This window comes from Phascolarctos cinereus, unplaced genomic scaffold (assembly GCF_003287225.1).
Source record: "Phascolarctos cinereus isolate Bilbo 61053 unplaced genomic scaffold, phaCin_HiC Scaffold_726;HRSCAF=1367, whole genome shotgun sequence".
NCBI lineage: Eukaryota > Metazoa > Chordata > Mammalia > Diprotodontia > Phascolarctidae > Phascolarctos > Phascolarctos cinereus.
This window is the reverse complement of record NW_027556098.1, coordinates 129873297-129897945: the sequence shown is the minus strand read 5'-3', so window position 1 is coordinate 129897945 and position 24649 is coordinate 129873297. Positions and strand designations below refer to the sequence as shown.

The 24649-nt window shown below is 38.0% G+C and overlaps 1 protein-coding gene across 1 annotated transcript in view; it reads right to left on the bottom strand.

Moving 5' to 3' along the window:
• The window catches only part of CLSTN2 (calsyntenin 2), a 225360-nt gene that overhangs the window by 36353 nt on the left and 164358 nt on the right, over positions 1–24649 (bottom strand). Inside the window, exon 7 of the mRNA XM_020986139.2 lies at positions 22853–23015. Within this exon, the coding sequence (XP_020841798.2) occupies positions 22853–23015 (163 nt within the window). The remainder of the gene's footprint in view (positions 1–22852; positions 23016–24649) is intronic.

Sequence of the window (24649 nt, the reverse complement as noted above, 5' to 3'; positions counted from 1 at the left end):
ATAGGGACATGAGAGGAAGGATTCATTTCAGTGCAATTTAATTCCGGTCAATTCAGCATTTGCTAAGCACCTGCTTTGTTCAAAGCACCAGAATTCAGGTGCTGGGAAGGATACAAAGTTTGAATGAGACACAGCCCCTGGACTGTGAGTCATGGAACTTTACAATGCAATAGAAGGCATAGGAGAGATACACAAATAACTATAATAAATGTCTTACAGCAGAAGTGTCAAAGACTTGACATTCAGCCTACACCAGATTAAAATGAAGTTGGGAAATGTTTAACAAAATTTAAAAAAATACAATTTGTTGTTTGTTTTAGTCATTTTCAGTCATGTTGGACTCTTTGCCACCCCTTTTGGAGTTTTCTTGGCAAAGATACTGTAGTGGTTTGCCATTTCCTTCTCCAGCTGATTTGAAGATAAAGAAACTGAGGCAAACAGGGTTAAGTGACTTGCCCAAGGTCATATAACTGTCTCCCCCGTCCCCCAAATGCAATATAACATCAATAATTTAAATTTGAGGTTTTCTGAGTCAATATGCAGCCTACAGGGATCCATTTCCATTTGAATTTGACTCCATTGTCTTATAGGTTGGTGCAGTTGACAGTGTACTGGACTTGGAGTCAGGAGTCTTGGGTTTCATATCTCATCTCAGCTATTTACTAGCTGTATGACCCTGGGCAAGTCACAAATTCCCTGAGTTTCAATTTCATCATTTGTAAATAGGGATGATAATAGCACTTAAACCTCACAGGGTTGTTGAAAGGATCAAATGAGATAACATATTTTATAAATCTTAAAGTTATATAAATGCAGACTGTTATAATGTATGATCAATGTCTTAAAGTAGTGCAAAGTGCTGGAAGGATCAATGGGGCAATGGTGATTATTGAAAGAAGGGATCAGACAAGAGGTCGAGAGGAGATGATGGCATTGGAGTTGGGCTTTAAAGGGTTTCAGCAGGTTGGGGGGAAGGGAGGAAAAGAGGGAATTTCAGGCAGAGAGGACAGTATGACCTAAGGCAGCGGGTATAGCCAGCAATGAATAGTTCAATTTGGCTCAACTGTTGAGAATGTGAATGAGAGTAGTTCAGGACAAGTCTGAAAAGGTAGGGTGGTGCTAGATGGTGAAGAAAGCTAGGCAGAGGGATTGGAACTTTTCTTGGGAACCGTTGAAGCCTTTTAAGCCAGGTAATAAAACAACCCCATTTAATATGCATAAGGAAAATCATTATTTGGCAATGGAGGAGACAATGACACTGCACTGAAATTCATTCACTGATGCAAAAAGCTGGGGACTCAACTTCCCAGATGTTCACTGAGTGGCTAGAATCCTAACGAGGCAATGTTTTATGCATGCCAGTATGGTTGCACTCACCAGCCCCACTATATTTAAGGGTCTTGCCAGCCTTTCCATTATAATAAACTCCTATTTTCAGGGGTGTGTAAATCAGAAACACAAATGTTCTCTGAGCTGAAAACTGTTTTAGAGGGGTGAGAGGACTTCACATTCCCCTTCCAGAATTAGCAGCCAAAAGGCATCAATTTAAACATCTGTGTTTTAATGAGATCAAAAAAGAGAGGAGAAGGAATAAAATGGCCACTTTTGGTGGCAAAAACTCATTGTAAGGCAAATCAGACCCTACTCACTTCTTTGGCTTGAGTCCTGGAAACTGGACTTGGTTCAATGTGTTGCAGAAAGTTCACAGATTTTATTCTGGGGGATGATAAGTGATAATATTCCCAAACCCCGGGAAGCAGGTGTGTGAGAGGCTAGCTATTCTGCTTAGATCCCCAAAGAAATATTTCCTATACTGTATTTTACCTATTACCTAAATATTACCTATACTATATTTCCCAAATATAGTATCTTAACCAATCCTCAACAAGCCTGGGAGGTAGGTAGGATGATGATTAATTTACCATTTAATATACGGGGAAACTGAAGGTCAGGGAAGTTAAATATTTGCCTAAGGACATGTAGAAGAATCAGGACTAATTTCTAAGTCCCCTGTTTCTTTGTGTAGTGCTTTCCGTAGCATATGTAGGTGATAATCTGGGCTTACTGAACAGGTCACTGAATTTATGAAGACCTGAGTTCAAAACCTGCCTCAGACACTGGCTTTTCTTTTGTAACTCTGGGCAAGTCAACCTCTCTCAGCCTCAACTTTCTCATCTGTAAAATGGGAATCATAAAAGTTCCTTTTTCATAGGGCTGCTGTGAGGCTCAAATGTGTGTAAAGTAATTTGAAAAATTTAAAGCACTATAAAATTATTATGACTAGTACTCAGAGTAATACTTTTCATTTTACGGTGGGTTGTCTAGGAATGTAATTCATTTGGGTTCTTGCATGTATCTGTGAAATGATCCATGTGGATGTTCCACCTCACTATGGCTCCCTTTCCTGTGGGATTCTTTTCTATGTCCTCGAGTAAATATAAGTAATTAGGTATGTACGAGATATGTGCAGAGACTGGCAAAGGCCTCCTGCAGAAGGTAGGCTTTGAAATGAGTCTTGAAGGAAGCCAGGGAAACTGAGAAGCTGAATTGAGGACACAGGACTTTCCAGGTATGGGAGACAGGCAATGCAAGACCAGAGATAGAGGGTCGTGTTCCCTACAATGTAGCTGGACCATGCAGCGAACGATGGAGAGTAAAGTGTGAGAAGACTGAAAAGTGAACGATGGATGAGGTTTTAGATGACAGAAGTAGGATTTTATACATTCATTCCACAAGAGGTCTTTTCCAGGCTCTGTATGTATCTCATGCATGATGAGCTCCTTAAGTGGAGGTGATGGTGGTGGTGGTGGTGACATGGTCAGACTTAGGTATCAGAAAAAATCACTTGGCAAAAAATTGGAAATTGAGGGAATGCTCATCAACTGGGAAATGGCTGAACAAGTTGTGGTATAGGAATGTAATAGAACACTGTTGTGCTATAAGAAATGATGAGCAGGCTGATTTCAGAAGAACCTGGAAAGACTTACATGAATTGATGTTGAGTGAAATGAGCAGAACCATCTGGGATGAGAATGACATTAATGTTGTGAGCTTGAGTGACTGGAAAGACAGTAGTAGTCTTGACAGTAACAGGTACATTTGGAAAGGGGAGATTTTGGGGGGAGAGTGAATGCTGGTTTGGATGTCCTGAGTTTCTGACAAAAGTTAAGAAGGGCCTAAATGATGGTATTGGGAATGGAGAGAGGCGGGGTGGATATAAGAGATATTAAAGAAATAAAAATGTTCGGGATTGACAAACTTGGTATGGTATGGTAGAAAGTGATGTAGTTGAAATTGGAACACTGGCCTTTGATTCTTGGTTCCAAGACTTAGTAGCTGTGTGACTATTGACAAAGTAGTTACTTAACTTCATTTATAAAGTGGGGCTTCTAATACATACATTTCCTATCCGATCTGGCTGTTTTTTAAAAAATTAATTTATTTATTTTTAGTTTTCAACATTCACTTCCACAAGATTTTGAATTCTAAATTCTCTCCCCATCTCATATCTGGCTGTTTTGAACAAAGTTTCCTTATCTGTAAAATGAAGTATTGCATGACCTCTAAGCTTTCTATTGGGCAGCTAAATGGCACAGTGAATAAATTCCCAGACCTGGAGTTTCCTGAGTTCAAATCTGGCCTTAGACACATACTAGCTATGTGACACTGGGTAAGTCACTCAACCCTGCTTGCCTCAGTCCCTTCAATTATAAAATGAGTTGGAGAAGGAAATGGTAAACCACTCCAGTATCTTTGCCAAGAAAACTTTAAATGGGGTCATGAAGAATTGGACACAACTGAAAAACAACTGAACAACAATAACAACAAGGTTTCTTTTAGCTCTAAATCTGAGATCCTATGGTCTCATGATCCTAGTCGAGTACTTTGTGCCATAAAGAAATAGACAAATGTGAGCTTTTATTTTTGATGGACATCAGGGTTGGAGAAAGAAGAGTAAGAGAAATCACATCTGGGACTGGGTAAGATGCTACTCGAGAGAAACTGAAAGGTAAAGGAGGAGTCAGTTTGGGGGAGGAGATGGGGAGTTTAATTTGGGACATGATGAATTTGAAGCCTTTGATGGCTATGATGTGCAGGTGATAACTCCTACCCATTCCTGTATATCCAGTTAAGATTACCTGTGAGAAGTCAGGGTTTGGAACTCAAAGCGGACTCATCTGAAGGTGGGGTGATAAGACTCAGAAGTCTCCTTTCCCCTCTTTTTTCAGACTGGAGGCTTCAGAAAAAAACTTGTTAGTAGCTGTATATTTTGTTCAGTTCATGACCTTCAGCAACATCCTCATCCAAGGATTCCATTCCATTCCTTTCCACTGAATTTGGTAAATTTCTACCATGTGCTTAGGTCTTGTGTTAGATACCATAACCTCTTCTCCCAATCGTCAGTTTGATTTCATGTACTCCTTAGCACCTTCCATCAAAGCGTGAGCCATATGAGATGGAATGGTTTGGTGGGAAGTCTGTAGAGCCAGAATTTATGAGACCTGAGCTCTAGACCAGGTGAACTACTTTAAACTAGCTTTGGTCATTGGTAAAAATGTTACTTGCCCTACTGATAGGATTAAGGTGAAGACCAAATAAAATAAAGGATGTTAAAATAGATAAAAACTAAAAGTGGTATATAAGCATTTCTTTTTCACCTTAATGTGGATTTAATTTGACTTTATTCTGAGAATTTTGTGAAACCTCTTGAGAAAGGTCACTGGGAAGAATTCAATCATTGCCCTATAGTTACAGGGTACTCCATTCCAATTTTTTGATAACTAGTTCATCTTTAAGATTGGAAGCTATAACCAACAGATCACACAGTATAACGATTTCCATTGCTGCTCTAAAAACAAAATTTACAAGAAGCTTATATACTGATTAAATAAATAGTCCATTTCTGGTGTGTTATAGGTTAGCAGCATTGACCTGTGAAATTAGCCTGATTTGCATGTATCAGGACATTCCCCATACAGCTAATTACACTATTATTTCGACTCTGCAGATGAATGACTAAGGATTCAACATGATATAGTGGAAATAATGCTGAATTTGAGGTCAGGCAGCCTGGATTCAAATCTCAACTCTGTCATTGCCTCACTCTGTGACCTTGGGCAAGTCTAAGTCTCATTTGTAAAATGAGAGGATTGGACTAGTTGACCATTCAGGTCCTTTCCAGCTCTAAATCTATGCTCTACTAAACAATTAAAAGCTACTATAATAAACAATAGGGAGGAGGCTTCACAGCTTCTGGGAGAAAACACCCTTAGGAATGTATGTGGATATAGCATTAATGGATTAGAACATTTGTTAGCCAGTGTGTGAATATAGCATTAATGGATTAGAACATTTGTTAGCCAGCCTTATTTAAAGGCAGTGTGTGTAGTTGACTAGATGGTATGATTTGAAGTTTTTCTGCCTCTGCCTCGTGCCCCATCATGCCCCAATTTCTTCTTCTCTTATACACCTGAAATTCTAGTATTAGTGCTGTGCCCTCCCATCCCATCTAGTCATACAGAAAGGCCATCTTGCCATCTTCCTGTCTTCCTACCAAAGTTTGAATGAGGCCCAGAGTCAAATCTTTCATAGAATCTCTTGTTAAAAAAATGCAAATGCCTTTGAAGGTTTAAGCTTTACTCCATGACCTTTGGCTCCTTGACTCATTCCCATTATCTCAGTTGCCTTCCCCACTCTGATTTTATTTGCTTTGATCTTTGATCTGGTACTTCAATATTTCACTTGGTACAGCCCTAGAATCCCTTAACCCCTTAACCCCATCACCTGTCATTCCTGATCAATGATCCCTGTTCCCTGGGTAACCCCTACTATCTGATTTCTACACTTCTCTTCTACAGCTGCCAACTTTTGATGGAGAAAGTCACAAATCAAGCAGATTTCACCCATTACAAATTCACAGGACCATCTACTACGCTCATATTGATTCCTTATCTCATTTCCCACAGCAGCTTTCCAAACCTGTTATTCTCTCTTTCCCCCTACAAGCCACCACAGTTACATTGGATGACCTAGTTTCCTATTTCACTGAGAAGACTTAGGTCATTCAATATGAACTTCTTCAGATTCCCCTCCTTTGTTCCTCAAATCTCCTCAGTATCAATCATCACCTTCTCTCTCCTTCCTGCCTGTCACTGAACAAGGGCTGCCCCTCTTCAGCACAGAAGCTCATTCCTTATCTGAGTACTTGATTCTATTCTCTGGTGACCTCTCCAGGATGCTGCTTCAGCACTGATCCCTTCTCATGTGCTCTCTGACTTTTTCTTCTCTATTCCCTCCTTCCCATCCCATTTCTAAAAAAGCCCTTCCTTGACCCATCAGGCTCATTGAATTACTACTGTCTTATTTCTATCCTTCCTTTTACTACTAAACTTTTGAAAAACCAGCTTATACCCAATGTCTTCCCTTCCTCCCTCCCCACTCTCTTCTCAAGCCTTTGCTTGGACTTCTGTTCCAACTCCTCAGCATGAGCTGCTGTCTAAAGTCAGCAATGACCTCTAAACCCTCCAAAGTAATTGTCCCTTTTTTCAGCCCCTGCTCCCCTTGACCTCTCTTCAGCTTTTAAAACTGTTGACTAACCTTGCTCTTTTTTTTTTCCTTTTGGCTTCAGAGGTACCACCCTCCCCTGAACCTTATTCTAGTTTTTAACCACACCTCTATCTCTTTGGCTAGTTTCCTATTCTCTTCCTGACACTTACTATGGGTATTCCTAAGGATTTGTCCTTGGCTTTCTCTTTTTTCTTTCAAATAGAAATTTTTATCTACTTTCACTGCTTTATCTACTACTTCCTTGCAGATGGGTACCATATCTTCATCTTGGGTATTTATGCCACCATAATCTCTCTTTATGATGGGAATCTTTTTTTAAACTCATTTTTCTAGTTTTATGACCTCAAATTTGTACTTTTTGTTAGAGCCAGGCCCTAAGCAATTCTGGAGGAAAAGCTGTGGATCGGTATGGCACTGTTCTTTATAACGTGGGGTCCTGGAACTCTGGAGTGCTGTTTCCCTCAAAGCTCATGACAGTGGCTAGGGTCAGAAAACTGCAAACTTTCAGGGCCTTATTCAGTCTGATCTGTGGTGGGATCTGATGCTTGTCCAGTTGGACTTTCCAGGTTCCACATTCAGGCAATATGATTGCAGATATATTCCTCATTAGATGTCCAATAGAGAATTGCTGACTTTGAACTTCATCTTCTAATTGGAAAGCTCTGAGGATTCAGACCTTCAGCATTGCTAGCCTTAACCCAGTTTTGAATCTGGGAACTGAATCCTCAATCCCAATCCCTCACTGCGCATCAGGGTGACAGCACTGCCAGCCTCTCCTTGTTCCATGGTTCCTGCCCTGGATACTTGTTTGTGGACCAAAATGATGATCTTTGGCTGGAAAAATGATTGTCCATAGATTATACTTAATCAACAAATATTAAGCACCTACTATGTACCAGGCACTGAGCACTGGGGATACAAAGAAAGGGAAAAGACAATTCCTGCCCTTGAAGAGCTCATAGTCTAATGGGGGAGACAACATAAAAACAGCTATGTACAAATGAGCTAAATATAGGATAAATAGGAAGTAATCAACAGAGGGAAAACTCTAGATTTAAGAGAGATTTGGAAAGGCTTCTTGTAGAAGGTTGGATCTAAGCTGGAACTTGAAGCTAGAGAAACTAGAAGGGCAATGAGGAGGGAAAGCATTCATTCTAGGCATGGGAGACAGCCAGTGAAAATGCTCATAAGTAGGAGATTGAGTATCTTGTGTGAGGAACAAGAAGGAGGCCAGTAGCAGAGGAGCAAAGAATCTATAGCAGAGTTTATGGTATAAGAAGACTAGAAAGGTGTGTGGGGTGAGGGGGAGGGGAGAGTTAGGTTATGAAGGGCTTTGAATGATAGAGGATTTTATATTTTTATCTTGGAGGTGATAGGGAGCCTCTGGGGTTTATTAAGTAGGGTGGTGATGTACTTGGACCTGTGTTTTAGAAAAATTACTTTGAAGGATGAATTCAGGGTGGATGGACTATCGTGGGGAAAGACTTGTGGCAAATTGATCCACTAACAGGCTATTGCAATAGACCAGACATGAGGAGAGGAGGGCCTGCACCAAGATGGTGGCAGTATCAGAGGAGAGAAGGCAATATATTCAAAAGATGTTGCAAAGGTGAAATTGATTGGCCTTGGCAATAGATATAGAAGGTGAAAGATAGTGAGGAGCTGAGGATAATTGATGGCCAGGGGAATGGGAGGATGTTAGTACCTTCTATAGTAAAAAGGGAAGTCAGGAAGAAGGGAAAGTTTTAGAAGATTTTGAAGATGTTAAGTTTAAGATATCAATGGAACATTGAATTTGAAATGTCCAATAAGCACTTGGAGATGTAAGACTGGAGGCCAACAAAGAGGTTAGGTCTGGATAAATAGATCTGAGTATCATCACCATATTTATAATAATTGAGTCCATGGGAGCTGATAAAATCCTCAAGTATATATTTGCTTGTATTTTGCCCCCCCATTAGATAGTGAGATCTCTAATAAATAGAAATATGTATAGAATGATTTTACATACACAAACACACATTTGTATCTAATGGTAGCCATCTCTAGAGCCAGGAGGAGGAAGGAAAAAAATGAAAAAAAAAAGAAAATTATGTGATGACTTTATTATATATTTAAAAGGAATAGCAAGTTGTACTTAATACAATTTGCATTTTCATGTGCAATTATTTTTTTTTAATTTTACTGAATTATGGAAATGTTTGCTTTATTTCTTAAATTAAGAATAAAATACATTTAAAAAAAAGATTGTAAGCTCCTTGAGGGAAGGGACTTTTCTTTTTTGCCTGAAAAGACGCATATAAGGAGGATATAAAAAGATATCTTTAGCACCTAGCATACCACCTAGAACATAGTGGGTGCTTAATGAATATTTTTTGATTGATCAATCCATCCTTCATAATACTGATTGGAATTACAATAGATGGCATTCTTTTGCTCAAAAATCTTCAGTGATGAAGACGGCCTACTAAGTAAAGCTCTTATTGCTTCACGTGGTATTCAAGGCCCTTCATATTCAGGCATTATCCTACCTTTCCAGCCACTTACATCATTACTCTCCATACACATTATGCTCCAGTTATTAGATTAAACTCTGCCCCCTAAGATGTGCTGACTGTTCCTATTCCCATAATATCCTCCCCCTTCCATCCTAACTCACTGCTTGTTGAATTTCTACTCATCCTTTAAAGCCCTTGAACAATTTTTTAAAATAATTTAAAAACTATTTCTAATTATTTATTATGTGTCACTGTGTATAATAACTACTATTGTTGGTATCTCTCTTTAGACTGATCTCCTTTAAACTCTGTATGTCTTCTAGCACTTAGCACTTTACTCTGCTTACAATGCATGATTAATAAATGTTTGCTCTATTCAGGGCTGTGTTGGTAAATATTTAACAATAGGGTCTCCAAAAAAAATTGTGAATGACACTTAAGTTTAATCCTCATTATTAATATTTCTCCATTAATTTAAGTCTAGAAAGCAACAAAACAATGAATCAAGCCCTGATTGGTAGCATTTGCTGATTTTCAAGACGTAAATGCTGATGTTGAAAATTTAACAACTGGATTTTGTGAGCATACCCCTGACTCTATTGTACTGGACCAGTCTTTGCATGATGGGCAGGAATTATCAGGTGAAAAAGAGGAAACAATCTTTTTTTGATGTTGTTGTAATAAAATGATGCTCCCAAAAATTGATGAGGTATGAAGGAATCTTATATGTCATCTGAATGTCTTCTGCTCCACCTCCAACAAATAGCCATCCTGAAGAATTCCAATAGTGTAGAAACTACCTTTCTACCAAGACAACCGATTGCACTTCTGGACAGCTTTTTTAAGGTTAAGGAGGTTTCCCTCCTGCCAAAAAGTGTTCTATAGGGCATTTACAAAGACTAAATGAGATCCATGCTGATCCCTAGCAATGGGAAATTAGTTAATAAAGAGGCTAATTAGGAGACAAAGGGCTGAAATCAATGCTCAGGAAAACATAGGCAGAAGAGCACTGAGATGAGGAGTAAGAGAAATGACAGCTATCATCTGATGGAGGAGACCTCAGAACTATAAAAGTGCCATTTATATATAATTGGATCCCTCCAGATCTCCTAAAGGGCATCATAATATTAGAGCATTTGAAGTAGCTTTCGTATGTAGAGGGACATGAAAAAATTGAAGCTACTGTCTTTATTAGAAGAAAAAAACCAATAGAATCATTAGGAGAAACATGACCAACTTTTGTTTATTCAGATATGATATTAATGTTATTTCCACACCTTTGTTCATGTCTTTCCCTCTACCTGGAATGCTCTACTTTTTCTTATGACAATATATGACATTCATGTTGTCCTTCAAAGTTCACAAAGCACTTTACATACATTTTCACATTTTATCTTCACAACAGACTTGCTAAAGTAGGGATTATAGGTATTATTACCTCTATTTTTTAAAACTTAAGAGTGGTTAAGTGACTTGCCCAAGGTCATATAGTTGTAAGTATCAGAGAGTAGATTTGAACTTATATCTTCTGGACAGCATTCTTTCTATTATTACCCTCTTCATCTATATCCTGTGCATCAGTCAAGGATCTGGTCAAATCCCATCTTCTATATGAAGTTTTCCTTGAGGACCCCCAGTCCACAATGATCTTTGTTTCTCTTCTCTGGACTCTTACAGACTTTATCATCTCTTTTATCAACAAAATTGTAAATTCCTTGAGGACAAAGACCATATTTTTAAACATTGCTGTATTCCCTATAGTACCTTGTAGTGTGCTAAGCCTGACATTTTGGGAGATTCACACTACTAGAAAATCCAAAGAATTTAATCTGCCTGAACCAGATTGAAATTTAACTAGCAAATATTTAACAAAATAAAAAAAATATAATAAAACATAGATAATGTTAACATGTAATATTTTAGATCAATATACAGCCCTCAGGGATCCTTACGTATGGTTTAATAGCCCCCATTTCTAATTAAGTTTGACACCATTGACATAACTAATGCTGGCCTATGATCAGGTATTGCTGCGCACAAAATTGACTGGGACTCAGAACTAGTGTGGACCTTGTCAATCTGTGCCCTTAAAGGCATGGGGACAATTTTTCTGTTGCCATGAGTCCATTCTTTCTCCTTTCTCAGATCTCTTATCAACGGAAAGTATCCATTCTCCTTTAGGAAATGGGAGATGACATAGCACAAAAGCCAGCATTTTCACTCTCTATAAGTACCTGTTCCTAGTTCCTATAGTTACCTATGTGGCCATGACTTCTTTTGGAAGTGCTTAGTCAATGTAACATTAGAATACTACTGAGACACAACACCTTGATCTTGATGGGGATGGGAATGGTGGTGATGGTGGTGGTGATGGTGGTGGTAGTGGTGGTGGTAGTGGTGGTGGTGGTGATGTGTGTGTGTGTGTGTGTGTGTGTGTGTGTGTGTGTGTGTGTGTGTGTGACCTTGATGGTTCAAGGCTTCCCAATAACGGGCCATAGTTATGATGACAAATTTTTTTACTCACAATTATGTTCCTGATTCAATTCCTTGCTTGGTAACTAGCTATTTAGATAATCTACAACCAGCTGATGCTCTTTGCTAAATGCTTTTGTTCAGCAGTCAGTTGTCCCAGAGAAGTTTTTTGTCCATAAGATGTAAAGACTTTTGGGCCAGAAACACAGCTCTGGAGTACACTCTATTTATTATTGACTCACAGTTGGGAAATCAATTCAATTAGCATTTCTCAGTAGGCAGTTAGGCATGTTATTTGAAATACTCATGGCTTCAATGATGTAGGCTTAAAATAATGAAAGACACTAAAAAATCTTTGCTTAAAAAATAAGGTATCTACCTCTATATCCAACAGTTAATATTTTAAAATTTTAGAAATAAATATGGTCGTGAATCATCTTTAGGGAGTGCATTAACTCATTTCTTCACCAAAATGCTTTTTCCAAATATTCTAGTAGTGGTGTGTGTGTGTGTGTGTGTGTGTGTGTGTGTGTGTGTGTGTGTGTACACAATTTGTTTTTTAATTTTTTAATTTTTTTTGCATTTTGATTCCTACACTCATATCAACCAATTTTTTTGAGCATTCATAGTGTGCCCCTGCCTACGGCAGATCAAGAGGTTTGGATTTTATTAAATAAATAATAGGGCTCAATTGAAAGGTTTTGAGCAGAGGAGTCAATACTATGAAAAACAGAAAGTAAGGCCAAAGCAGTGGTGGTGTACTGGGAGAAGTGGAGTGATAAAGAGGCTAGAAATAATAGTAAGGATGAAAAACAGAATTAGAAGAAGAGAATCATTTGCAACGAGAGAGTGGAATTTCAGAATTCAAGACAAAAGACCTATAACAATATTGGCTAATGAGATCTCAGTTGCAACTGCCATTGTAGGTTGTTGAGGTGGAGTGAAAATGGAAGTATTTGGGTTGAAGAAGTTAATTATGAGGGAAGGGTATTTAAAGGGACATGGCCAAGGATAAAAGCAAAGGACGGAGCACAAAGAAAGATAGTGAGACAGGTACTGTACTCATTGAGAAAATAGGGAGAATGACACCACATGGTTGATAGCAACAAGGATCTGAAAAGGGTGATATAGATGGATTCCAGTAGGATGAAAGGAGTTCATTCACTCTCCCTCTTTACCTAATGTGTATGTATGTGTAAGAAAGGAGAGAAGGAACAGAGAAAGGATGAGAACAGGCAGGACCAATACTGCTTATAGTGGCCAGAAAAACGTCTTTATGATTAAACCAGATTTTTATGAGTACCAGAAGATGGAAAAAGTATGGAAGAGATCCAGGATGAATGGGAATTTCTTTACATAGAGACAGGTTTCCAGAGGACAGAGAGAGAAAGGAGGAAAGAAATGGATTTGGACTTAGGAAGGAGTGGGGCCAAGCAGGATAGGGAAAAGAATATGAGGTGAGATAGCAGGAAATAGAAGGTTTTGCTTTAGCAGATGGTAATTGAATTACAGAGAGAATTAAGGGATCAAAAGGTAGGAACTTCTTACATAAAGGACTAAGTATAGAAAAGGTTAAGTCAGCCACACATATCTAATTAGAAATCTGATTTGAAGGTGCTTTGTCTCTCCATAGATGCCTCTTTAGTGGATTGGATGAGGGACAGGAGGGTTGACTGCGATGGTGACTGAGGAGCTAACATGGTAAGGAAAGCCTTTAGTCTTGGGCAGAACAAGATAGGGCCAGGCATCTCATGCTTTCAATTCAACAAATGTTTATTAAGCACATGCCAGGTACTTGGAATAAAAAGGCCAAAACAGTCCTTGCCCTCAAGGAGCTCGTATTATTTTTATCTGTTTATAACATGAACACTAATAAGCAAAAACAAGGTAATCTAGGATTGGAAACTACATTACTAATTAGGGCAATTAGAGAAGGCTTCACCAAGGAGGTGGCCTTTGAGCTGAATCTTAATGGAAGAGAAAGATTCTCCTAGGTGGCAGTGAGGACGAACCTTATCCTATGCATGGGGGATGATTCATGTGCATGCAGAAGAAGTTGATGAATTGGCTTGTTTAGAGCACAGCTTGCAGGCCAGTTTGGTAAGGCTATAGAATACAAAGTGAGAGGCAGCATTGTTGATAGGTAGACAGCCAGCTTCAAAGCCAGGAAGACCTGACGCATATTAGTTGTGTGACCCTGGGCAAATAACCGAACCTCTCAGTGTTCTAGGCAATTCTTTAAGATGATAAATTGCAGAGAAGGTAGGAACCTGTCTTGGTAGAGTGAGTATCGTCTCTTCAGAGTCCCTTAAACCATTGTAATCATAGCCTAGTTCTACAGATTGTATGAAGGATAGGGTGCAAGAGTTTATGTGAAACAATGTGGAAATAAGTCACAAATGGAAGGTTTAAGAAGTTTACATTTATCCTAGTGACAACAGGGAGTTGCTCAAGATTTTTGAGCTGAGGGAGTAGAAGGTCAGATCTATGCCTTAAGAAGATTATGTTATTTTGGAGAGCAATTTGGAACTATGCCCAAAGGGCTATAAAAATGTGCATAGCCTTTGACCCAGTAATAGCACTTCTAGGGCTGTATCCAAAAGAGATTATACAAATGGGAAAAGGACCCACATGTACAAAAATATTTATAGCAGCTCATTTTGTGGTGGCAAAGAAGTGGAAATTCAGGGGATGCCCATCAATTGGGGAATGGCTGAACAAGTTGTGGTATATAAATGTAATGAAATACTATTGTGCTATAAAGAAATGATGAGCAGGCAAACTTCAGAAAAACCTGGAAAGACTTATATGGACTGATGCTGAGTGAAGTGAACAGAACCAGGAGAATGCTGTACACAGTAACAGAAATGTGTTATGACTAACTTTGATAGACTTAGCCCTTCTCAGCAATGCAAGGATCTAAGACATCTCCAAAAGTCTCATGATGGAAAATGCTATCCACATCCAGAGAAAGAACTATGGAGTTTGAATGCAGATCAAAGTATACTATTTGCTCTTTTTTTTCCCTTCTTTTTATTTTGTTTCCTCTTTCTTGTGGTTCCTCCTATTGGTTCTAATTCTTCCTTATAAGGAAGACATGACTAACATGAAAATATTAAAACAAACCAAAAAAGGCAGTTTGTTATAAATTTTTAAAAAGATTATGTTAGCTGGGTAGAGGATGAACTAAATAAGACAGATACTATAGAAAGGGAGAACTATTATCAAAGTTCTGGTGAGAGGTGATGAGGGCATGAGCTAGGATAGTAGCTGTTTGATGGGAGAAATTAGAATCTTGATAAGAGACTGGATATGGAGGATGAGTGAGAGGGAAAGGAGAAGGGATGGGAACAAATATTAAGTACCTACAATATGTCAGGCATTTGTGTTGTTGTTTTTACCAATATTATCTCATTTGATCTTCATAATAACCCTGGAAGGTAGATATTATCCCCATTTTACAATTGAAGAAACTGAGGTAGACAAAAGTTAAGTGACTTGTTCAAGGTCACACAGTTAGAAAGTGTCTGAGGCAGGATTTGAATTCAAGTCTTCCTGATTCCTAGATGACTCTAAGAATGGTAGTGCTCTTAACAGAAATAGGTGAAATTATGGCTATTGTTTTAGTCCAAATGCCTGGATTCAATAAAGATGTCCCTAATGCCAACACAGCTGTAGATCAGAAATGCTGATATTCTTCAAAGTAGAGTTAATGATGAGATTTCATTGTAGCAGGAAAATTTCTGCCCCCTGCCCCCAAAGTACATACAGTGACAACCTCCTTATGTCAGCTTAGGTATTTATGTTGAGAAACAAATAGAAGTGAATTCATGTTTCCTTCATTTCTGTTTGATTTGAATAATATACCAGGTCCCATCTGTAAATGGAGTCTTCTTCTAATGAATGGACTTTCATGGATGGCTGGGTACAAGTTTTGTGCTGTTAAGGGATAGGGTAGTGTTAAAAAAAAAGTACGTTTTTCCATGTTTATATGATAAAAATAATGACGTAATGAAGAGACAGTGTAGGAAGAGTATTACATTTGGAAGTGAGATGGAATCCTCTCTCTGGTATGGCTGCGCTCTGCATGACTTGAATGAATCACTTCATTTCTCTGAATATCAGTATCCAAATCTGCAAAACAAGGGGATTGGATCACATGATCTCTAGGGTCCTTCCTAGATCTAAATCCTATAATCAGATGCCTAAAAATGTAATATGTGTCTATGAGCTGTCTCTGCATAACCATGTCCCTAATGCTGTGGAGGAATGAAATTTCTTCATGACTAGTGGATATAGAGATTGTCAGGATGTTATGGCCTATGGCAAAATGGTACAGTATGTGGGGTCTGAATGGGAGCCTTCTCATCCCCCTCTCCATTTGCCATCTCTCTTTATTTCTGTCTTATAATGTCCCTCCTACCCTGATGTCCAGGTACCAGGTTGTCCTCATCCCACCTTCCTGGCTGCCAAAGGTCCCTTGCCCTGGCTACCCTGAGCAGTACCCTATCAAAGTCTTAGCAGATGCCATAAAACTTTTAGAGGAAAACAACATATGCATTATAGTCTCAAAGGAAAGGACTGATTTAGCAGCTATGCCTAAAAGAACTTTCAATTTGATTTTTAAAGCAGTCGTGCAAGAGAAATTCCAGGACACCCACATGTCTGTCATATGGTAACTTACTCTTTCTAGAATTGGTATTGAATATAGTCTCATCAGAATAAATAACCCCACGAAACTCATAGCCAGACACACATAGAGGTAACCCAAAAGATTGGGAGCTCCACAAATACAGATTTACTAGGCTTGAGCAATCTGATGGCATCTGCCTTCAATCACGGCAGTAGACACAGACTGAAAAGAAGACAGCTGTCTGAGTCTTGCCTAAGCTTAGGAACAGTAGGATTGTCAAAGTAAATGATCCATTAAGGTCACTTTTTATTATCCTATAACACCTGGAAAAATCTTTTCTTTAGTCAGCCTCTCATACAAGTATTTGATCAAAGATCCAGATGTGAAGATTAGTGAGTACTTGAGAGTTGACCTAAGAATTCACAGAAATGGAATCAAGGTTGAGACACCATTGGGTAACTGTAAATCCAGTCTTTATGCTTTAGTAGCTGGATACAGCATGGTTCTGACAGATAGCTCTCAAAGGCTATCTTGTCCTATCCTTTCCTTTCTCCCTTAATCCCACTGCTGTCCCTTTCACTTTCCTTCTGTTTTTGTCTGTCTCGCTAAAATAGCAATGCCATAGAACCAAAATAGACCCTTTCTTGTTTATTGTATTTTGTGGAATTTATATTCTTTGTTTTTGGTTTTTAAATAGATGAGTCTACTGGTTTCTGCTTCTTTTTTTCTTTAAAAAAACAAAAGTTACTCAACTTGCTTTTTTATTTATAAAACCATTGAATAATAGACCTGGAAGGGAGAAATGAAGTAATATCCCCAAGGTCACTGGTTAGTAAAAGACAAATTAAGAGATTTGAACACAGGTCTTTGGACTCCTAGCCTGGTGCTATTTAAACTTTAAAACAATTTTTTTCCTCCTAGGAATCAGCCCCAAAAGGAAAAAAAATTATCTACTCTTGATCTGAAAGAAATTATTTGGAACTCAACATAGAACCAAAGAATATTTGGGAAGGAAAGACCTTAGAAATCGTCTAGCTCAGTCCTATCAGTAAGTAGATGAAGCAGAGATGGAAAGCCCATAGATTTGTTATTTTGTTCATGATGGTATCTAGTACATTCCTGGTAGTCACTAAGTATCAAAATCATGGCAATGCCATTGGAAATAGAGGTTGGGATTACATTTTTTGGCATGAAGTACATCTTAATTGTAAATGAACTTCTCTTATGATTAATATATTATGTAATATATGTAAGCTCTGTGCCTGAAACATTCCTTAAATATAAACAAAGTTTCAATTTTTCTTAAATGACTGGAAAAATATCAACAGAAAATGGAGTTTGGGATGCTTTCAAAATTTGACTCTAAGATCAGCTAATAGGACGCAGTAAGCAAATTAAAATTACATATTATTGTCATGTAACATTGCTAGAGCAAATTCCCAGAAGAAAATAATAAGTTGTTATTAAATCATTCCTGATTCCCATTGGTCAAGTATAAACTCAATTCTCTAAAAGTGTGAGCAGCACCCTTGGCTTAAAGCATCACTGCTGTGTTCTGTTTGGAGGATATTTTAAATTAGAGCATCACCTTGCTCTTAGGCTAGAGATAGATATAGGCTCCAGGAGAGTTTAGATAAATTCATGCACGTGTTGATCTCTGGACTACTAAGGAATTTTATCCTGGACTTTTGAGGAATAATGAATGCCACAGGGGGTTACCATATCCTCCCCAAAATGTTGCTTGGTGTCCCCACCTGGGATAGGACAGTGGTTTGGAAAAAGGATTTGCTGTTATTAGTATTTTTTCTTTTTTTTCTTTAAACGTTCCTTTTGTACTTTTTAGTGCATCGTTTGGTTTTAGAATTTGAAGCAGGAAGACATCTTAAAGATCATCTAATCCAATCCTCTCATTTTAAAGAAGAGGAAGTGACAGGTTTAGCATTAGGTTTTGACCTGGTAAGAGAGAAAGGACATGGATGCAGGTCTTCTGCTTTTTCCAATATAATGCTTCTTTTTAAGATGTTAGAAAACATAAAAAATATATTCTCACAATATTGGAATTGACTGTCCCACACTCCACCTACCACCTTTTAGCTTTGGCTTCAACTGGGGTCAAGGTTGAGGTTGGGAAATTTGAATGGGTCTTAAAAAATGAAGAAGGACTTGAGGGTTTTTTCCCTTAAAAAAGAAGCCTCAGCCTTCAGGAAGGAGAGTTCTAAAAGTACTAAATCCAGGGAAGTTGTTAATATAAGTAACATTTAGCAGGGTTTATTTAATCCAGGATGAGAAGTCAAGGTTTCTACACTCATCTCTGACACTTCATAGCCTTGTAACCAACCATGAGAAGGTCACTTATTCTTTCTGAGACTAAGTTTCTTCATTTGTAAAATGGGAAGAGTAAAACTTGTAGTATAGTACTTCACAGGATTTTTGTGAGACTCAAATGAGCTAACACCTATAGATGCAAATCTTAGAATATATACATGCCAGCTATTATTATTATTATTATTATATTAATCTTGTTCTTTATATATTTTTTGATGGAGTTTGGATAGAAATGGTCCTGGGATAAGTTGCTGTCCTGATACTGTTCTTTGTGTTTAATGTTCTGTAGACTATTGGATAGGTGAATAAAATATCTTCTTGATATAGTTGAATAATGCAAGGTCATCTTCCATAGACTTATTGAAAGCCTCCTCAGTATAACTACAATAGTAAACAAAATGATGGGGAATGATTTGTAGCTCATCTTGTTCCACGTGTTTGATTTTTTTTTTCGCTATGTCTCTATATTTTGAAAGCTTTTTATTCCACACAACTTGGAGACTATGACTATTTGGTATGCCAACATCTGTTAAGAATGTTGTTAAGAATGTAGGCAAAGGCTAATGGATTCCTTGAGCTCAGGAGTTCTGAGCTTTAATAGAGTTGAACCCTATTAAAGTGTCCCCACTCAATCTGGCACCAAGAGAAGGGATTAAATGGCCCAGGTCGAAAGCAAAGCAGGTCAAAGCTCCTGGGCTGATCAGTAATGGGGTTGGAACTGTAAGTGGCCCCTGCATATCCAGCCTGGGTGAAATAGGAAGACCCAGCCTCCAAAGAAAATGAAATAAAAGAAAACTTTTTTTTTTTACATTTTCAAGGACTGATATTACATCTGGATGATTACAGCTAAGAGTTTGAACTAGGATAATTCTCTGGTTCCAGCACAGTTTTCTAATTGAGATCTCTAGGATATCTTGAGGTCTGTATTTGTACCATGAAGATTTGTCATTTGTTCATGAAAGATTGCAAGTTTCTGATGCATAAGTCTGGCCAATAGGTGATGTCTTCTGAGGTGTTTTTGGTAGGTGATTAATTTTTACAGACTACAGTGATTTGTTGTATAGAGTCTTCGTTATTTTTGTTGCATACTCTGCATTTATCATTAAGTCTAGGCTCTATGGTGTTTTCCTGTTCCTGAATTGCTATCATGTTGTTGTTGTTTAATCGTTTCAGTAGCGTCTGACTCTTTGTGACCCCATTGGGGGTTTTCTTGGCAAAGATAATGGAGTGATTTGCTGTTTCCTTCTCTAGCTCATTTTACTGATGAGGAAAACTGAGGCAAACTGGGTTAAGTGACTTACCCAGGGTCACACAGCTAGTAAGTGTCTGAGGCCAGATTTGAACTCAGGAAAATGAGTCTGCCTGTGTCTGGTCCCAGCACTTTATGCACTGTCCCCTCTAGCTGCCCAAATTGCCATCATAAACTTTTCCATTTCTATGAACAAATCCATGTGGCATAGCCATTTGTTTGATGTTTCCTTGTGGACAAATTGTTGGCTGAATTCATATAGATGTCAGTCTTGGACAGCCTTTGAATTCCACCCTCAAACATAGAAGAAATACATTGATAAGCTGAAGAGTACCCAGAGGAGGGCACCCAGTATGGTGAAGGGCCTTCAGTTCATCTCATATGAGCACTGGTTGAAAGAGATGGGCATATTGAGTCTGGGGGAGAGAAGACTTTGGGAACAACATGATAGCTATCTTCAAGTATTTGAAAGGCTGTCTTGTGGGGGAGGGATTTGACATATTCTATTTTACCCTAGGGGACAAAACCAGGAGCAATGGATGGAAGTTGCTAAAGGGCCAACTTAGAATTGATGTCAGGAAAAACTTGTGAGTAATGAGAACTGTTCAAGAGTGGAGTAGGTGACCTTGGTTGGAGGTGCGGGGTGGGGTCTTCAGGTAGAGGCTGGGCAAACACTCATGTACATTATAGTGGTTATTCCTTTAATATATTGGATGGACTACATGGCCATTGAGATCCCTTACAATGCTCACATTCTGTGACTTTGTGATCTCAGCTGTTTCACAGACACCATCTAGAGGGAAACCTCACGTAGTTACATTCAACAAATCTGATGGTAGGTACCGGTTATCAGCCTTTACTGCTGCTTAGAAGCAAGGTCTGCTTATGTCAAAAATATTTCTATAGGTTTTTAAAAAATATATTTATCATGTGTTCTGAGAATGTCTATTAATTTTCTTTGCTCATCTAAGCAATGATTCCTTTTATAGCTGCCTTAGGCGGAAGGGCCCAGGTTACATTAATATTGTACAGGAGGCAGCACTTAATATCAATACAATTAATATTATATTAGAGGCAGCCAGGTGGCACTGTGGATAGACCTCTAGGCCTTGAATGATGAAGATATGAGTTCAAATCCAGCCTGAGACACATACTATCTGTGTGAGCTTGGGCAAGTCATTTAACTTCTGTTTGCCTCAGTTTCCTCAACTATAAAATAGGGATCATAGTAGTCCCTACTTCCTAGGATTGTTATGAGTATTAAATGAGATAATATTTCTAAAGAGCTTAGCCTCATGCCTGGCACATAGTAAGTATTATATAAATGCCAGTTATTATCATTAGCATTATTATTCCAGGTTTTTGTTAGAATCCTTTCCAAATCTGTTACGGCACATTTTATTGCTGCAACCATGTCCATATCAGATAAATGGGTAGTTCAACACCTTTCTGTTAATAGAGTTAGTGATAACTAAATGTATTATAAAACAGCAAATATTTATACACAAACAAAATTTATACCTAAGCAAAATTCAAAGGAATAATTATACCTTTGGACTCAGTGATACTGAGTCTATATCCCAAAGAGATCAAAGAAAGAGGAATAAAACCTATATGTACAAGCATATTTATAGTAGTTCTTTTTGTGGCGGCAAAAAATTGGACGCTGAGGTGGTGCCCATCTTTTGGGGGAAGACTGAAAAGTTATTTTACATTATATGTATGTATATATATGTGTGTATGTATGTGTGTGTGTATATATGTATACACACACACACATATACAATTGTGCTAAGAAATGGTGAAGGGGATGGTTTAGGAGAAACCTGGGAAGACTTCTGTGAATAGATGCAGAGTGAAGTGAACAGAACCAGGAGAAATAATTTATACAATAAAAACAGTATTGTAAAGACACACAACTTCGAAAGACTTAGGAACTTGGATCATCATAATTACCAACCATGATTTCAGAGGACTCATGATAAAACATACTACCCATCCCCTGAAAGAGAGGTGATGGACTCATCACAGACAGATTGAGACTTGTTTTTGGACATAGCCAATGAGTGAATTTGTTTTGCTTGCCTAAGCTTGTTTGCTTGACTAAGTTTGATTTTTCTTGCTTTTTCAATGGTAGTGAGGTGGAAGGGAGTTAAGGCAGATTTTTAATGATAAAAAAATGAAAATTTAAAAAGGAATTTAAAGGAATAAGAAAAACTGGTGAAATAGATGGAAGCCAAGGAAAAACAAATAATCACAAGATTGAAGAACTTAGCTTTAATTATATTGAGAAATTTCTTGTCACCAATCAAGATATAAAAGATTCTGTTTTCCCTTGAAACTTAATACTGTTAAGGAAACTGAGAGTTAGGATGGGGGAAGAATAGATTCTAAAAAACTCAAAAATGTGAATTTTTAAAAAAATATAATAGTCACAAGTGGGATTTCTGTCATTTTCTAAATAGTTTTTGGGAATCCCACAAGAGAGAGAAACCTCACCACTTATCTTAATTCATTTTGGTTAGAATTTATATTTAAACAATTAATTATAGCAGATTACTATTTATTGGAAGAACTATTGGGCAGTAGTGTTACATAAAAGATAGTGGCAAAATATACATCTAGTTAAAAATAATGAACATTTTGAATTCTACAAGATGACTGTAAAACAATCTGCCATCTTCTCCCAAGAGGTATGGGAGAAGGGTAAGGCAGAGGTAAGATGGTGGCCATTTCATGGCATTTGTAAGGTCTTTTCTCACTTTCCAGTTTGGTATTATCAAAGGGTCAGAAGCAAGAAAAATTAGTAGCAACATACAGTCAATGGGTATAGTTCTTTTTGATCTAAAATCAACATCTGGCTCAGCTCAGGCAATTTATTACCTGAAAAGCTTACCATCTGGATTAGTATATAGTTTCCATATTCTCTGTTTTATCAGGAAAGGATTAGTAAAATTAGCCAGGTCAATATCTACAATTTTTAATTACTCACCTCTAAAAGCTTCTTTTAGTTCAACTTAGCATTCAGCACCTACTATACGCCATTCTGCACAGGCATGGTCTGATATTTGGACCTTTAAGGTTTCTCTTAGATTTCAAGAAAGTTACCTTGCCAGCATGCGCCAACAGTGAGTTGCATGGCTATGTGTGATGGGTGAATGGGCCAATCATTTGTCACGAGGTAAGGCTCATATGTTGTGCCGTCCATGTATAAGGTGACCACAGGAAACTCCACGTTGACAACGTAGTAATGCCATTCCTTGTCACAAATCTAAGCAATAACAAGAAAGAGACAACTTTTAAAAACTGTATGCTCCCCATAATGATCAAATAGTTTCTTATTTCAATTATGAAGGAAGACAGTTACACTGGATCTAGGAGCTAAGGAAAACCATAAATCCTTATAGAAATGACTTTTTTTTGTGTAGCTCTTTCATGTAGAACAGCAGTGTCAAACTCAAATAGAAGCATATTGACCTAGAAAACTACATATTAGCATTATCTATGTTTATTGTATTTTTATTTATTTTGTTAAACATTTCCCAATTACATTTTAATCTACTAGTTCTCAGCCTGAGTGTTTGATACCTCTGAAGAACTCAGAGACCTCCACAATGTTCTGTATCTGAACACTTCAGCTATTATTCTAGGTGCCAACTCAGCAAGCCATCTATCTCCTGAATTACAACATCTTCCAGGAAGATTTTCCTAAGTAATTTGTGGAGCAAATGATCCTTTTTTTTTCCTCAGCATGCAACATTTCCAATGTTCTCTTCAGTCACTGTGAAATATCTTTACCTCTTGGCTTGTATAGACCCTGAACAGAGATACGTATTACACCATAATATAGTTCCTTGCACTTTATATGTGCTCAGCAAACATTTTTTAATTTGTTGGAAGAATGAGTGATGCAAACATTGATTCATTTGTTGACTATTTCTGTCGATATAATTATTGGTTGTCTTGAATGGCAGGAGTTAGTTTAGATTCAATTTAGATAACACCTAGCAGAGTGCCATGTTGGAAAAAAAAATCTGTTCTGTAAATGATTTTTATTACAGAGGAGATGGATAAGAATGAAAGAGGGAAAAGGAAACAGATAGAAGAAAGGAGAATGAATAATAGAAGAGAAGAAGTAGGAGAAGAAAGAGAAGAGGAGGCAAGGACATTGAATTGACTAGATTTGGAATTGGAAGATTAGACTCTAAATCCTGGCTTGGCCACTTATTAGTTGCATAATTTGGACATGTCATTTAGCCTCCTGAAGTCTGGGTTTCCTTAAATAAGACAAATACCCACTTTATCTATATTAAAGGTAGGTAGGTAGTGCAGGGGTTAGGGGGCCTGGAGTCAGGAAGAGTTGAGCACAAATCCAGTCTCAGATCCACACTAGCTGTGTGACCCTGGGCAAAGCACTTAACCTGTTTGCTTCAGTTCCCTCAGCTACAAAATAGGGAGGATCGTAGTACCTATCAAGAGGATAAAATGAGATAATATTCATACACTGCTTAGCACAGTGTTTGGCAACTGATAGGCACTGAATAAATATTGGTTTCTTTCCTTTTATTTACCTCATAGCATTGCTGTGAATATCAATACGGAAAGAACTTAACCCTTTTATACCATCCAGTGATTGCTCCATCTTGCTCTATGACTCCCTCCCCAAGACCCTTTATTTTGCCCTCAGTGTAGCCTTTGGTACTGCTAGGTGATGCAGAGGATAGAGCCCTGGACCTATAATCAGAAATGAGCTGGAGAAACACTTAGGACCTTTGCCAGGAAAACCCCATATAAGGTAACAAAGGGTCAGACAAGACTGAAACAGCTGAATATCATCGTCATTATTATTATTAACCATACCATCATTGTGAATACTGGTGCCTCCTTTGGCTTCGGAAATGTCAC